Source organism: Eschrichtius robustus, chromosome 3 (genome assembly GCF_028021215.1).
Source record: "Eschrichtius robustus isolate mEscRob2 chromosome 3, mEscRob2.pri, whole genome shotgun sequence".
NCBI lineage: Eukaryota > Metazoa > Chordata > Mammalia > Artiodactyla > Eschrichtiidae > Eschrichtius > Eschrichtius robustus.
The window spans coordinates 82,382,861-82,398,751 of record NC_090826.1 but is presented as its reverse complement, the minus strand read 5'-3'; the positions used below and the strand labels follow the sequence as shown (position 1 = coordinate 82,398,751).

At 35.2% G+C, this 15,891-nt stretch overlaps 1 protein-coding gene and 1 pseudogene across 8 annotated transcripts in view; both read right to left on the bottom strand.

The window, feature by feature from the left end:
• CCDC18 (coiled-coil domain containing 18) overlaps positions 1–15,891 on the bottom strand; it is a 115,751-nt gene that overhangs the window by 23,372 nt on the left and 76,488 nt on the right. For all 8 annotated transcript variants that reach the window (XM_068540329.1, XM_068540331.1, XM_068540334.1 and 5 more), the window contains 6 exons: positions 14,747–14,846; positions 10,840–10,956; positions 9,462–9,605; positions 7,656–7,859; positions 4,967–5,104; positions 677–877 (listed from right to left, as the gene is read on the bottom strand). In XM_068540329.1, coding sequence (XP_068396430.1) covers positions 677–877; positions 4,967–5,104; positions 7,656–7,859; positions 9,462–9,605; positions 10,840–10,956; positions 14,747–14,846 — 904 coding nt within the window. The remainder of the gene's footprint in view (positions 1–676; positions 878–4,966; positions 5,105–7,655; positions 7,860–9,461; positions 9,606–10,839; positions 10,957–14,746; positions 14,847–15,891) is intronic.
• On the bottom strand, positions 2,504–3,460 carry LOC137761161 (archaemetzincin-2 pseudogene; annotated as a pseudogene).

Sequence of the window (15,891 nt, the reverse complement as noted above, 5' to 3'; positions counted from 1 at the left end):
TGTTATATAAAGCAGAAACTAACACACCATTGTAAAGCAATTATACTCTAATAAAGATGTTAAAAAAAAAAAAAGATGTGGTAAATATACATACAATGGAATATACAATGTGCCCTTTGGAACAACATGAATGGACTTTGAGGGCATTATGCTAAGTGAAATAAAACAGAGAAAGACAAATACTGCATGATATCACTTATGTGTGGAATCTTAAAAGAAAAAAAAAAAGTCAAAGTCATAGAAACAGTGAGCAGGAAAGTGGTTGCCAGAGGCTGGGTGGTGGGGGAAATAGGAGAGGTTGCTAAAAGGATACAACCTTTCAGGTATAAGATGACTAAAGTCTGAGAGATCTAATGTATAACATGATGACTATAGTTGGTAACACTAGTTGTATAATTGAAGTTTGCTGAAAGAGTAGAACTTGAATGTTCTCACACACACACAAAAAAAAATTTAAAAAAAGTTCATGGTTGAACATAAATTATTTCTCCTGTGGTAATATGATACATATCAAATTAATAATGTCCAAATTCAGTGTCTTCCAAATCAAGTGCATTTTATTCAAACAGGTCAATTTTTGGTTATTTAGTCCTCTACAAACTACAAGGATGGGAAAATAAGTCATAAATTTACTTCATTATAGTTTTGCTTTATGTACTTTTATATATTTACTTACTTTAATAAGTAATGCTTCATTTGTAGCTTCAATTACTTCATTCCTGTCTTGGACTTGCTGATGCAAATTGCTTACAGTGTCCTGAGCTTCTTCTAATTCTAGTTTTGCTTTCTCTAACTGTTCATTTAGTTGCTGAACAGAAGTCTTTTGAGAATCAGCAGTAATCTTCCACTTTGCATGCTTCTCCTGATGTGAAATCATCTACATAGCCCCAAAATTGAAAAGGAAAGGAAGAAAGAAAACAGGGTGAAGTTGGTTTCAACAACATTCTAATACTTTCCATTTCTACTTAAATGAAAGTAAATTCTGTTTGTAGTTACAAACATGATTTCTCAACAAATAACATACTAGAGGGAAAAAGGGGAGAAGGAACCCATAGTTCTAAATTTACTTAAGAACAGTTAACTAAATACCATGGACTTCTTTTGGATCCTGATTTGAACAAATCAGCTATGAAGACATTTTTGTGATAACTGAGGAAATCTGAACAATGATTGGATGTTTGATGATATTAAGGAATTACAGTCAATTTTTAGGTGTGATAATAGCATTGTGGTTATGTTTTTTAAAAATAGCCCTCATTGGACTTCCCTCATGGCGCAGTGGTTAAGAATCCACCTGCCGGGTTTCCCTGGTGGCGCAGTGGCTGAGAATCTGCCTGCCAATGCAGGGGACACGGGTTCGAGCCCTGGTCTGGGAAGATCCCACATGCCGCGGAGCAAATGGGCCCGTGAGCCACAATTACTGAGCCTGCGCTTCTGGAGCCTGTGCTCTGCAACAAGACAGGCCGCGATAATCAGAGGCCCACGCACCGCGATGAAGAGTGGCCCCCACTTGCCGCAACTAGAGAAAGCCCTAGCACAGAAACGAAGACCCAACACAGCCATAAATAAATAAATAAATAAATAACAAAAGTGATTGTTTAAAAAAAAAAAAAAAAAAAGAATCCACCTGCCAATGCAGGGACACAGGTTCGAGCCCTGGTCCGGGAAGATCCCACATGCCTCGGAGCAACTAAGTCCGTAAGCCACAACTACTGAGCCTGCACTCTAGAGCCCGCGAGCCACAACTACTGAAGCCCGCGTGCCTAGAGCCTGTGCTCTGCAACAAGAGAAGCCACGGCAATGAGAAGCCTGCACACTGCAACGAAGACCCAATGCAGCCAAAAATAAGAATAAATAAATAAATTTATTACAATAGCCCTTATCTTTTAGAAATGTTTACTGATGAAACAATCATGTTTGGGATTTGCTTCAAAACAATATGTGATATGCGGGGGAATGTGGGGGAGGGAAGAAAGGGAAGTGAGTGAGGTTAAAGATATGGTGACCACACTTCCCAGTCTGCCTACAGCTGTCTAGGTTTTATGCCTGGTATCCTGGTGTAGTTACTAATAGCATGCTTTTTCATTCTCAAAAGTATTTCCTTTTAGATAAAAGAGATGGTTGACATACTTATAGATTAAATCAAATTGGCCATGAGTTGATAATTACTGAAGTTGAACAATATATAGGAAGATTTATATCATTCTACTTTTGAATATGTTTAAAATTTTCCATAATAAAGTTTAAAAAAATCTCATTCTCATTGAAAAAAAATCAGGAGTTTTGCAATTAAGTGACTTTTCTGACAACTCTGAAACCTGTATTTTAAAAATTAGTTAAAACTTATTGATCCCCTTTCCTATTACTTTAATGACATATTCTCTCATTTTTATATTCAACCAACATACACACTTTAAAAAATCTTTGTTAAGAACAAAAAAAACCCTATATATATTTTTTTAACCTGCAAGTATTTATTTTAATTACTCCTATTTGAAGGTCCTTATTTTTGGAAAATAGCAAGGCATTTTATTATCCACTCTTTCCATTCCTTAAAGGCTTCTACAGGTTTTGGCAAATTCACATTATCCTCATGACTCTGTTTTGGAGAGAGGTGTGTCAGCAGATTCATCTTCAATCCACCTCACCAGCGCTTTGTACCCTTCCACAGTGCTACAACCAATAGCATGTAGCAACTTGTGTAAACAGATAGGGTAAAGGTTTAGGGGGCACTGGGCAGCTTTTTCCAAATCTTTGGAACTTTGCATTAGATGTTCAAGCCACTGGCAGTGTTAAAGTCCAAATATGTGTCCAATCTCATGGGTTAAAGTCTTAGAGGATCAAAGTGGCAAAACACTAGTCATTTCAGGAATGTAATAGTTATCAAAAATTGAATAGTCGTTTGAAGGTGTTCTCTGCAGCTTCTTTAGCTTGCCTTCATAAGATAAACTATAAAACCCTCCATACCTGACAAGGCTGAATATCCCCATACCATCTGTTAAAGAGGCCTGTCCAAAGGCAAAATTCCAGGGAATCTCTTGGGTAAAGCTCAATCAGTGTTATTCCCACAACACAGAAGGCATCTTTAGGTTTCTAATTTTTTAGAACTTCAGGGTGTGCCCTGCATGAATCTGTAGGTTTTGTATGTTATCACTGACTCTAAAAGAACACCTTGCAGAGACAGGAACTGGTTCTAGGAGCTTTACTGTCAAGCCACAGAAAAATGCTTCACAGTAGCCCTTGAGTCATTTAATATATTCTTCACTGATAACTCTGGTGTTTCCTAGAGATCCAATGCACTGTATATAAATACTGCATTTCTCTGGAGAGGGTGTCTTTCTGTAAGGATCACTGAAAAACTTTTCAAAAGTCCTGGGGAGCCTCAGGATGGGAGGTATCCAATTTGATCACGAATGCAAGATGGGTCCAAAGGTATCACCATCTGGCTGGAAGGCTTCATTTATCAAAAGCTGTTCCACCAGCATCTAACTTCTACTGTGACACAAGTGCTGGGTTCTTTAAGATGAGAGCTGTTTTTAGTGTCTGTTTAGAGTGCCATACTGTTTGCATAATGAAAGGTCTCTTCCATTCACATCGTGTTCCTATGTAGAGCTTTCATTTTTCTGTTTGAATGGGTTAAACATCTGTTTCACCACGAGGCTTAAAAGGACCAGCATGTCTGGGGCCTGACCGGAAAAGCATTGTGCTGGGTGCGTGCATCCCCGACAGGCCTCTAAGACACCAGTTGCAGCCCCTGTGTGAGTGTCCATATTAGGTGTTTTTATATGATGCATATAAAATATTAATACCAGATATTAAACAGCAATACTAGAACCAATTTTTACAATTCATTTTATGTACTATCTGCTTATAAATAATTTCAGGATGCTTATAAAACTAAAAGTAAAAAATTGGATGATTAAAAATAAAAGTAGAAATTCAGACCATGTAATAAAAGCATACTGAGTAGTTCCTGGCAAATACTTGAGACGGACCAATTATTACTGATGGTCATTAAGTTGACCAGCTAATATCAAATAATTATGCTGAACTCATCAGCATTCACATTTGTCTCTAAAGACCAAAGGTTGTAATCTCTTGGCCTGAGGACTGGATTCAGCTTGCAAATGTGTTTTGTTTGGCAGACAATGTTTTCAAAGAGATTTGACTCTAAATGCATTTAAACAAGACATGGTGACCACAAACCCAACTTATCCCTCACAAAGATGTTACCAAACTCCCTAGAAATGAGTTTAATATAAATGTATTTGCCATACGGAAAAATGCTTTATTAGAACTTCATAAGTAATTTATTCAGATCTTAAACATAAATTCTGGATATCTTCAAATATAGTTTTTAAAAAGACAAGAAATGCTATTCTAATGGGTGACACTGCCCATTTCTATAAAGGCTCAGGACACATGGATAGATAAAAAGTATCGTACTACCTCTCTAACTTACTATCAGAGCAAATGTTGAAAATTACAACACATTAATAGATCTACATCACATGATACGGCTTATATTGGTTATTAAATACCTCCAGTTAGTTTTGGCAAGCACTATTTTATAACCAATGATACAATGATAATGATGTGCCAAGCTCTGGTGTAAGAACTTTACCTACACTAATTCATTTAATCCTCAACACAGTTTCATGAAATAGATAGCATTATTATATCCATTGTAGTTAAAGATGTTAAGTTAGTTGCCCAAGGTTACATAAGTGTCAAGTAATGAGCTGAGATTTAGAACCAGGATGCCTGGCTAAAGAATTCAAGCTCTTAACCCCACAGAATATTAGTTCACTGGATATGAAGTGAAAGTTATATGTTTAGGATACCAGAAATGGAAGACCACATGTATTACTCTATAATGAACATTTAAAAGCTAGACTTATACTTTGTTCAGATAGATCAACACACTTTAGCAGGGGGTAATAGAACAAATTAAATTTTTATTTACCTCTAGATGATAAGCTTCTTTGACAGATTCTACTTCTGCTGACAATTTCTTGATTTCTGCTTGCATTCTTGCTTCTAACTGAGCTTCACGTACTTGAGAAGCCCCCAATTCTTCAGCTAAATGTTTTCCATGAGATTCCTTAAAATGACATATTAAGTAAAGGTTACATTACTTGTTTATTTGGTTATTATAGCTAAACAACTCAGCACATTTATAGAAGTATCTTAATCTTTTATAATACTATATACTCATACACAGTTACCATATTAAATATATACTTTAAAAAATGTATTAATCTAGATTTTAATCTAGATATTTAAGAGAGTACTAATGGAAAAGTATCAGTATATTGTTTGTTATCATAATATAACAGAAGTTCACTAACCAATGCGTTTTGTAAAATAAACTAATAACCACAGAACACTGAACTTTGGCAGATAATAGTCTGCTCTTAGGTATGGGTATGCATTTTTGCTCACCAGATGTGCTGTTTGCTTATCTACAGTCAGTTGTGTATTTATCCAGACCTATTTATGCTAGTTGTGTTTGTGACTACAATTATGCAATTTTATCATACATTATGAACATTAATGAAATATGCATGCAAAAGGAATGTTTTTATATGAAAACTAAGTTATATGCTTTGAGAAAATTCAATGAGTGAGTCACAAACATTTGCTACCCAATTAGAAGCAGTCAGGATAGTTGTAAAATAGTGTGAAATCCCATGAAAAATATAAGAGATGCTATCCTCTGACTGATTCACAAATGTCTTTTAATTCGTTTTCCATTTTAAGAAACCAAAATTGTAAACTATAGATGATGGAATATGAGTATGGTTTATGCAAGAAAGACTAGGTGGAATTTTAATCAAGTGACCCTACCATACACCAAGAAACAAGATTTGGTCCCACATTAAAAGATTAACGCATGAATGTAAACTTAGATTTTTGGGTTAAAATATAATACTTAAAGTGTCATTTTTTTTAAAAAAAATAATAAATTTATTTATTTATTATTTATCTTTGGCTGCGTTGCGGCTGCATCGGGTCTTTGTTGCTGCGTGCGGGCTGTCTTTAGCTGTGTCAAGCGCGGGCTACTCTTGGTTGCGGTGCGCGTGCTTCTCATTGCGGTGGCTTTTCTTGTTGCGGAGCACTGGCTCTAGGTGCGTGGGCTTCAGTAGTTGTGGCTTGCAGGCTCTAGAGAGCAGGCTCAGTAGTTGTGGCGCACGTGCTTAGTTGCTCCGCAGCATGTGGGATCTTCCAGGACCAGGGCTCGAACCCACGTCCCCTGCATTGGCAGGCGGATTCTTAACCACTGCGCCACCAGGGAAGGCCTAAAATGTCATTTTTAATAATTCCCCACTTTCACTGACCTATTTGATTAACTGAGCTTAGTTTATCAGATAAAATCAATTATACTACATTTAGATACTATTGATAAGGACAGAAATGAGATAAAAGTAGATGGCCTCCCTTTTCCTAGTAGACTCCCATGTGCCCGACATTCTAGTAAAAATTCCCTGTATATTTTTTATTAGTCTAACCACCCAGAAATGTGAATAAAAATGTCATTAGGTTAACCAAGGTTAAATGTAAAAACACTTTCACTCAATTCCCATAGTGAATTAGTAACCATAATAGAAAGCAGAAAAATCACAAGAACTTTTCTAGAATACCAATAAATACATTTTTCTCAAAGTCTAAGTAATTAACTCACATATATCAATCTAAATATTTTTAAGCCAAGTTGTTAACTTTCTATCTAATACTAGGGAAATACAATCTATATTAGTGCTCTTGCTATTTAAAAGCCCTTTTCCTCCCCAAGGGTTCTGGACTGCAGGTTTCTAACAGTTATAAATTTAGATAGTCAGTTTTCATATATGAATGGCTACAAATGTAAACATTTTTACTCAAAAGATTTATTAGAGACTTCCCTGGTGGTCCAGTGGTAAAGAATCTGCCTTACAATGCAGGGGACACGTGTTCGATTCCTGGTCAGGGAACTAAGAGCCCACATGCCACGGGGCAACTAAGCCAGTGTGCCACAATTACTGAGCTCGCGTGCCACAACTAGAGCCCGCATGGCGCGAGCTACAGAACCCACGCGCCCTGGAGCCCACGTGCCACAACTACAGAGCCCATGCGTCCTGGAGCCTGCACGCCACAACTAGAGAGAAGCCCACGCGCCGCAACGAAGAGCCTGTGTGCCGCAATGAAAGATCCCACATGCCTCAATGAAGATCCCGCGTGCTGCAACTAAGACACAATGCAGCCAAAAATAAATTAAATTAAATAAATAAATAATAAATAAATCTTTAAAAAAAAGATTAGATTTATTTTTTTGTTTGAGTGATAGCTCAAATTCACTTGAAAGTCTGAAAGTGCTTTATAACTCATTTTACTGAAAACTAATTAGTTTGACTAATACTCAGTTCTGAGACACTTCCAAGTTACACTACAATGCTGTGCTAAATATAAGTTTTTTTTTTTAATTTGGGTAAAATACACATAACATAAAATTTACCACCTTAACCATTTTTAAGTGTAAAATTTGGTGGCATTAAATACATTCACATTGTTGTGGAACACAATTAACTTTTCTAAGAACTATATTCTATAGTCGAAAAAAGTAAATGTTAAAAATTTTAGTATTTTCAGTAAGGTAAAATTAGAATAGGCATTACTTTCTCTTTAGAGAGTTGCTTTATTTCCTCCAGTTCACTTGACAGCCTTTCTACTTCTCTCTGTGCTTGGACTTGTTGACGACGAGCCTCCACCAATTCTGTATGAGAGTTCTGCATCTGCTCCCGAGTTAGCCTCAATTCTTGCTCCAAATCTATGGCCTCCTTGTACTGAGTTGCAATGTACTGTTCCTGCTCTTTCATAACCTGAAATGCACAAGATATTTGTAGGTTTCAAAATAAAATGATACAGATAACCTATTCTTACTCTGATTTCTCTTTTAATAAATGACTTACCCCCTCCCAACTAAACCTCTCTATATTTTAACATATAATGAATATCCTCCACTGTGAAACTGACATTCAGAAAATGTTTTCTTCTTTTTTAATGATAAAAAAATGACAAAAGTACTGTAATAAATCTGGGATTCACTGGTATATTTTACATGACTTTAATATGCAAGCTGCATAATCCTTTAACATTATGATGCAACATCACAGAATATATAATAATATAAAGAGAAGAAAGACGTTAATATTTGATTATCCATGTCAAAGATGGAGAATATACTGGCGTGAATAATCAAAATCTACCATTAATCCACACAGCTTGGTTAAGGATGATCTTATTCTCTGCAAAAGGGAAATTTGTTATTGGGACTACTACTCCCTCTGAAAAACTTTTACATTCCTCAGTTAAATCCCTAGTAAAGTATTATTTCTTAGAGAAAAAAAAATCAGTAAAAAGTAAAGTAGTTCTAAATTGGCTCAGTGAGGTAGATTAGATGGTAGATAATGACGCTTGACTTTAGGGCTGATAAGAAGGAAAGAAACCAGTACAAATCACTAGGACCCTAATGTCTTGAATGGGGGCCTAAGGTCCAACTGTGTTGTATAGCAGTATAAATCTCATGTAAATATTTTTAGCCAGCCCTTGTTAGGGAACATGAAATGATTGAGCCAGTAACCTTTTTTTTTTTTCTCACTGGGGCCCAAACTTGGTCTCAGAGACCCTGCTTAATTTATGTATTGATATATAATCCAACAAATATTTATTCATGCTTACTATGTGATATGTACTATTCTAGGTGTTGAGGATAAAGGAGTGAACAGAGGAGACAAAGTGGCTACCCTTGTGGAGTTTATATTCAACTGGAAGAGACAGATGATCAATTAATCAAACACAATAAAGAGCTATATATTGATATTAAGTTTTAAAGTTGAGCATAGTATTTAAAAACAAAAAAAAGTTACATCCATGAGAGCTCTTAGAAGCAAATTCACTTTTTAAAAAGGCAACTGGGTGGAATGAGTTCAGTAGTCAACACACATGCAAACTGATGATATGAAGTCATCAAACTTTATCTGGCAACTCAATGTACTTGGCCTCAATAAAATACAACTATCTGTTAATTCATTCTCTGGATAGAGTCCCTCAAGGACAAAGGAGTGCATCCTATTAATATCTGATCTTCAGTACTATCACATAGTAGGTTCTCAATTAAAACATATATTTACTGACCAAGTGAGCATATATCATGGGTTTACTATGTGAGAGATATCATGCGAATGCCTATAAGGAATATAAAGACAAATAAGATGATAACCTCACCTATAATTAGAACATCAGGATAAAGTAATTAATAAGATAAGGAAAATAATAGGTATCTGGCACAAATAATTAGCCTAAAAATACTTATGGCACAGTTTCTGTGCATACTAAATACCAATCACATACTAAAACCAATCAGTTTAAAACATAAAGATTTATATCAGTCTTGTTCCTTAGGAGGAAAATAATTTGCTTACACTTTCCATTTCTTTCATCTTTTCTTGTGTTCGTTCAGTTTCTTTTTTCAGTTGACTTATCTCCTGTTCATTTTGTAGTGTTATAAACTCTTTTTCTCGAAGCTGTTCTTTGGCATTTTGCAATTTTTCATTCAAAGCTTCTATCTGAATTTTAAGCAGAGCAATGTTAATGTAACTAAAGAAAAATAATTCTTCAGTCATAACTGCAATCCAAGTAAGTCAGGTTTTAAATATGTATATCTAAAATAGCAAAAATTTAAAAATATGTTTTTCTTTTTTTTTTTATTTTAGAAGAGAGTGAGTTTATTAGAACAAAGAGCCAAAAATGTGTTTTTCTTAAGACAACCATAACTTGGACATAAGCATCAGAATTCTTGTGCCTAATAAGATGCTTATATGTATACCTAAAATATACTAAAAGAGATGAAAGTCTCAATCACATTTGTATAAGAAAGGAAAATAAAGGTACGTTAAAACAACACACATTACATGGCTTTCAAAATAATTTTACAGGTAATTATCTGCATGAGGTAAAAAATACAATTAGTGAAAACAAACTCCCCTTCTTTACTATGTTGCTTCCTTAGAGGCAACCACAGTTAACAGAATTACTTGCAAATCCTTCCAGAGATATTTTATACATATTCAGATATGCACACATTATAATAAATATGTGAACACGTTGACATACAAGAAAACTACATTCAAAATAACATTAAAAGGGTAAGCACCAGAAGCTGGGGAGTCAGAGAAAAGGAGAAATGTTGGTGGAAGGGTACAAAGTTTCAGTTAGGCAGGATGAATAAATTCTGGAGACACAATGTATGGCACAGTGAATGACTGTAGTTAGTTAGTAATACTATGTTGTATACTTGATAAGTGTTCTCATAAAAAAAAAAAGTAACTATATGAGGTTGTAGATATGTTAATTAGTTTGATTACTGTAATTATTTCATAATGTATATGTACATTAAAATATCATGTTGTACATCTTAAATATATGCCATTTTTTGTCAATTATACCTCAATAAAGCTGGGGAAAAAAAATTGAGAAGAAAATGAATATAACGTAGGATGTACAAGATAATTAAAATTATGCAGTATTGGGAATTCCCTGGCAGTCCTGTGGTTAGGACTCTGTGCTCTCACTGCCAAGGGTCCGGGTTCAATCCCTGGTTGGGGAACTAAGATCCCACAAGCTACACAGCACAGTGAAAAAACAATAAATAAATAAATAAATAAATAAATAATAAAGTAAAATAATGCAGTATTTTTATTGTTTGTATTCTATTAAAAAGCTGTATTATGTGAATAACAGATGCTTACAGTTGAGTTATTTTTTTAAACAATTTAAGACACGTAATTTTTAATAATTTACCTGTTTGTTGCTTTCTTTAAGTTCCAATTCTGATTTCTCCACAGTACCCTCCAATTTAATTATTTTCTGTTCCATTTCTCCCCTGTACTCACGAATAGTCATATCCAAATGTGTAACCTAAGTACAAAAGCAACATTAAGCTGTCATTCAATTTTATTCTAACGTGGAAAACTGTGTGCTTGGAATGTGATTTAGAATTGTTTATAGTGGGTATAACTAAAGAATAAATGCAACTCAAATAAATTATTAAAAAGAATGACACAAATAATCATTGCTTAATAATACTGGATCTTGAGCCCGATATATGATTATGTTCACATAAATGACAAATAAAATTATTCAAACTTCATTTTATGCTTGATAAAAGCTGCTAGGGCTTCCCTGGTGATGCAGTGGTTAAGAATCCTCCTGCCAATACAGGGGACATGGGTTCTATCCCTGGTCCGGGAAGATCCCACATGCCGCGGAGCAACTAAGCCTGTGCACCACAACTACTGAGCCTGCACTCTAGAGCCCGTGTGCCAAAACTACTGAATCCACGTGCTGCAACTACTGAAGCCCGCGCACCTAGAGCCTGTGCTCCACAACAAAGAGAAGCAACCGCAATAAGAAGCCCGCACACTGCAACCAAGAGTAGCTCCCGCTCACCACAACTAGAGAAAGTCCGTGCACAGCAATAAAGACCCAATGCAGCCCAAAAAAATCAATAAAATTTAAGAAAAAAAAAAAAAGCTGCTAAATAACAATGCAACATGAAAATTGTGGGATGCAGCAAAAGCACTGCTTGGAGGAACATCTAAAGCACTGAATGCATATATTAGAAAAGAAGAAAGGCCTAAAATCAATCATCTAAGCTTCCACCTTGGGAAACTAGAAAAGGAAGAGCAAATTAAATCCAAACTAAGCAGAAGAAAAAAATAATAAAAGTTAGAGCAGAAATCAATGAAATTAAAATTGGGAAATCAATAGAGAAAATCAACAAAGCCAAAAGCTGGTTCTTTGAAAAGATCAATAATATAAATAAGTCTCCAGCCAGACTAACTTAAAAAAAAAAAAAAAGAGAGAGGATATAAATTGCTAATATGAGAAATGAAAGAGGAGATATTACTACAAATCTCAAGGACATTAAAAGGATAATAGAGAAATATTACGAACAACTCTCTGCCCATGAATTTAATAAAACTAGATGAAATAGACGAGTTACTCGAAAGGCACAATCTGCCAAAACTCACACAAGAAGAAAGAGACAATCTGAATAAGCCTATACTTATTAAAGAAATTCAATCAATGATTAATAACTTTCGAAAACAGAAAGCACCAGACTCAGATGGATTCATTGCTGAATTCTACCAAACATTTAAGGAAGAAATTATACTAATTCTCTACACTCTCTTAGTAGATAGAAGCAGAGGAAATACTAACTCATTCTCTGAGGCCAGCATTAACCTGATACCAAAACCAGACAGAGACATTATAAAGAAAGAAAACTACAGACCAGTAACTTTCATGAACATAGATGTAAAAATTCTCAATAAAATATTATTGAATCATACCCAACGATGTATAAAAAGAATTATACACCACAACAAGCGGGAGTTTTTTCTAGGTATGAAAGGCTTTTTCAACATTTGAAAATTAATTAATGTAACTGATCACAATAGGCTAAAGAAGAAAATCACATGATCATGTTAATAGATGCAGAAAAAACATTTGACAAAATCCAACATCCATTCATGATAAAAACTCTTGGTAAACTAGGAATAGAGAGTAACTGCCTCAACTTGATAAAGAATATCTAAAAAAAACCAACAGCTAACATCACACTTAACAGTGAGAAACTCAAAGTTTTCCCATTAAGGTCAGATACAAGGAAAAGATATTCCATCGCACCACTTCTTTTCAACATTGTACAGGATGTCCTACCTAATGCAGTAAGACAAGAAAAGGAAATAAAAGGTATACAGGTTGGGAAGGAAGACATAAAACTGTCTTTGTTTGCAGATGACATGATGATTTAGGTAGAAAATCCAAAGGCTTTGACAAAAAAATTCCTGGAACTAATAAGTGATTATAGCAGGGTTGCAGGATACAAGGTTAATACACAAAAATCAATTGCTTTCCCATGTACCAGCAATGAACAAGAGAAATTTGAAGTTAAAAACAAAATTATCATTTATATTAGCATTCTCCAAAATGAAATAATTATAAATCTAACAAAACATATTCAAGATCTATATATGGAAAACTATAAAACTCCAATGAAAGAAATCAAAGAATTATATAAATGGAGAGAGAGTTCATGTTCATGGATAGGAAGACTTAATACTGTCAAGATGTCATTTCTTTCCAACTTGATGTATAGATTCAAGGCAATGCCAATCAAAATTCCAGCAAGTTATTTTGTGGCTATCAACAAACTGGTTCTAAAGTTTATAGGGAGAGGCAAAAAACCCAGAAGAGCCAACACAATTTTGAAAGAGAACAAAGTTGGAAAACTGACCTTACCCAACTTCAAGACTTACTAAAAAGGTACAGTAATCAAGACAGTGTGGTACTGATGAAAGAATAGGTGAATAAATCAATGGAACAGAAGAGACCAGAAACAAACCCATGTAAATATAGTCGACTGATCTTTGACAAAGGAGCAAAGGCAATACAAGATGTCCTTCAATAGGTGAATGGATAAATAAACCATAATATATCCAGGCAATGGAATACTGTTCCATGCTAAAAAGAAATAAGCTTTGAAAAGACACGGAGGAAACTTAAATGCATATTACTAAGTGAAAGAAGCCAATCTGAAAAGGCTACAATACAATATGATTCCAACTGTATGACATTCTGGAAAAGGCAAAACTACAGAGACAGCAAAAAGATCAGTGGTTGCCAGGGCTGGGATAAGAGGGAGAGGGATGAATAGGTGGAGCACAGAGGATTTTTAGGGCAGTGAAAATATTCTGAATGATACCATAATGATGGATAGCTGTCCAAACTCCTAGAATGTATAACACAAAAGTAAACTGCAATGTAAACTATGGACTTTGGGTGATTATGAAGTGTCAATGTATCAATAGGTTCATCAGCTTTAACAAATGTACCATTCTGGCAGGGAATGTTGATAATGGGGAAGGCTGTGCATCTGTGGGGGTGGGGGGTTTACGGGAAATCTCCATACCTGCTGCTCAATTTTGCTGTGAACCTAAAACTGCTCTAAAAAATAAAGTCTTTTAAAAAAGATGCTGCTAAATAATGCCTTCTGAATATTTTTGTTCCTCCAATAAATACTAGCTGAGCAAGTAACTCCTTTAATCCCATTTTGTTCTGATATACAATATTATAAGAGATCAAAAGGTTCTGATACTAAGCTAACCTTCATTCCCCAAAATCCACCTGCTATAAAAATAGCAAGATAAAGAGAGATGACATATTTCTAATTTTAAAAATATTTATGTGCACAGAAAAAAGAAATAGCTATAAAGGGACTTCCCTGGTGGCACAGTGGTTAAGAATCCGCCTGCCAATGCAGGGGACATGGGTTCAAGCCCTGGTCCGAGAAGATCCCACATGCTGCGGAGCAACTAAGCCCACAAGCCACAACTACTGAGCCTGCGCTCTAGAGCCCACGAGCCACAACTACTGAGCCCATGCACCACGACTGAAGCCCGCACGCCTAGAGCCCATGCTCCGCAACAAGAGAAGCCACCACAATGAGAAGCACACACACAGCAATGAAGAGTAGAGAAAGCCCGCGCATAACAACAAAGACCTAACACACCAAAATAAATAAATGAATTTTTTTAAAAAAGCTATAAAAATGTCTATTTTACCAAAAAGAGGGGACCTCTGAAACCTTGTGTGATTGTATTTGAACAGAAAATTTCATTAAAATATAGTTAAGAAAACCAACTTGAGCTGCTCTTTGCTTTAGCTCCCAATTTCTCTCCTTAAGTGCCTGATCCATTTCAAGGAGTTCTTGCTTTTTGTCTTCAATCTCCATCTTGCATTCCCTGCAATTTATCAAAGTGAAAAAGATCTAAGCAAATAAATAGGAATATTATAGTTTCAAAAAAATTAAATCAAGTGGGTTACCTTTCCTGTAAGTTAAAAGTGATAGGATATATTCAACTATTTCAGATTGAGAGCTCAAATTAAAGGAATAATGTATAAAGAAAATGACTGATATCAATGCAACTACTTTAACAGAGTGCTCTAAAAAGGCAAAAGTTAACTCAGATTCTACTATTGGAGACAATTTAAGTTAAATGTTAAAAGCACTACCAGGGAATAAGATTGAATCAGTATAAGAATTTTAAAAATGTATCTATATTTTTTCATTTATAGATCAAAGGAGTGTTTGAAAGTCTTTTATATATAATAGCTGTGAGTTCACTATAATTGAACGAGGCATTTATCTCATGATTGATGTCCCTGATATCCAAAGCTCAGTAAACGACCACTGTATTTCTTATGGGAATTTTTTTTTTAACATCTTTATTGGAGTATAATTGCTTTACAATGGTGTGTTAGTTTCTGCTTTATAACAAAGTGAATCAGTTATACATATACATATGTTCCCATATCTCTTCCCTCTTGCATCTCCCTCCCTCCCACCCTCCCTATCCCACCCCTCTAGGTGGTCACAAAGCACTGAGCTGATCTCCCTGTGCTATGCGGCTGCTTCCCACTAACTATCTATTTTACGTTTGGTAGTGTATATATGTCCATGCCACTCTCTCACTTTGTCACAGCTTACCCTTCCCCCTCCCCATATGCTCAAGTCCATTCTCTAGTAGGTCTGTGTCTTTATTCCCGTCTTGCCCCTAGGTTCTTCATGAGCTTTTTTTTTTTTTCTTAGATTCCATATATATGTGTTAGCCTACAGTATTTGTTTTTCTCTTTCTTACTTACTTCACTCTGTATGACAGACTCTAGGTCCATCCACCTCACTACAAATACCTCCATTTCATTTCTTTTTATGGCTGAGTAATATTCCATTGTATATATGTGCCACATCTTCTTTATCCATTCATCTGTTGATGGACACCTAGGTTG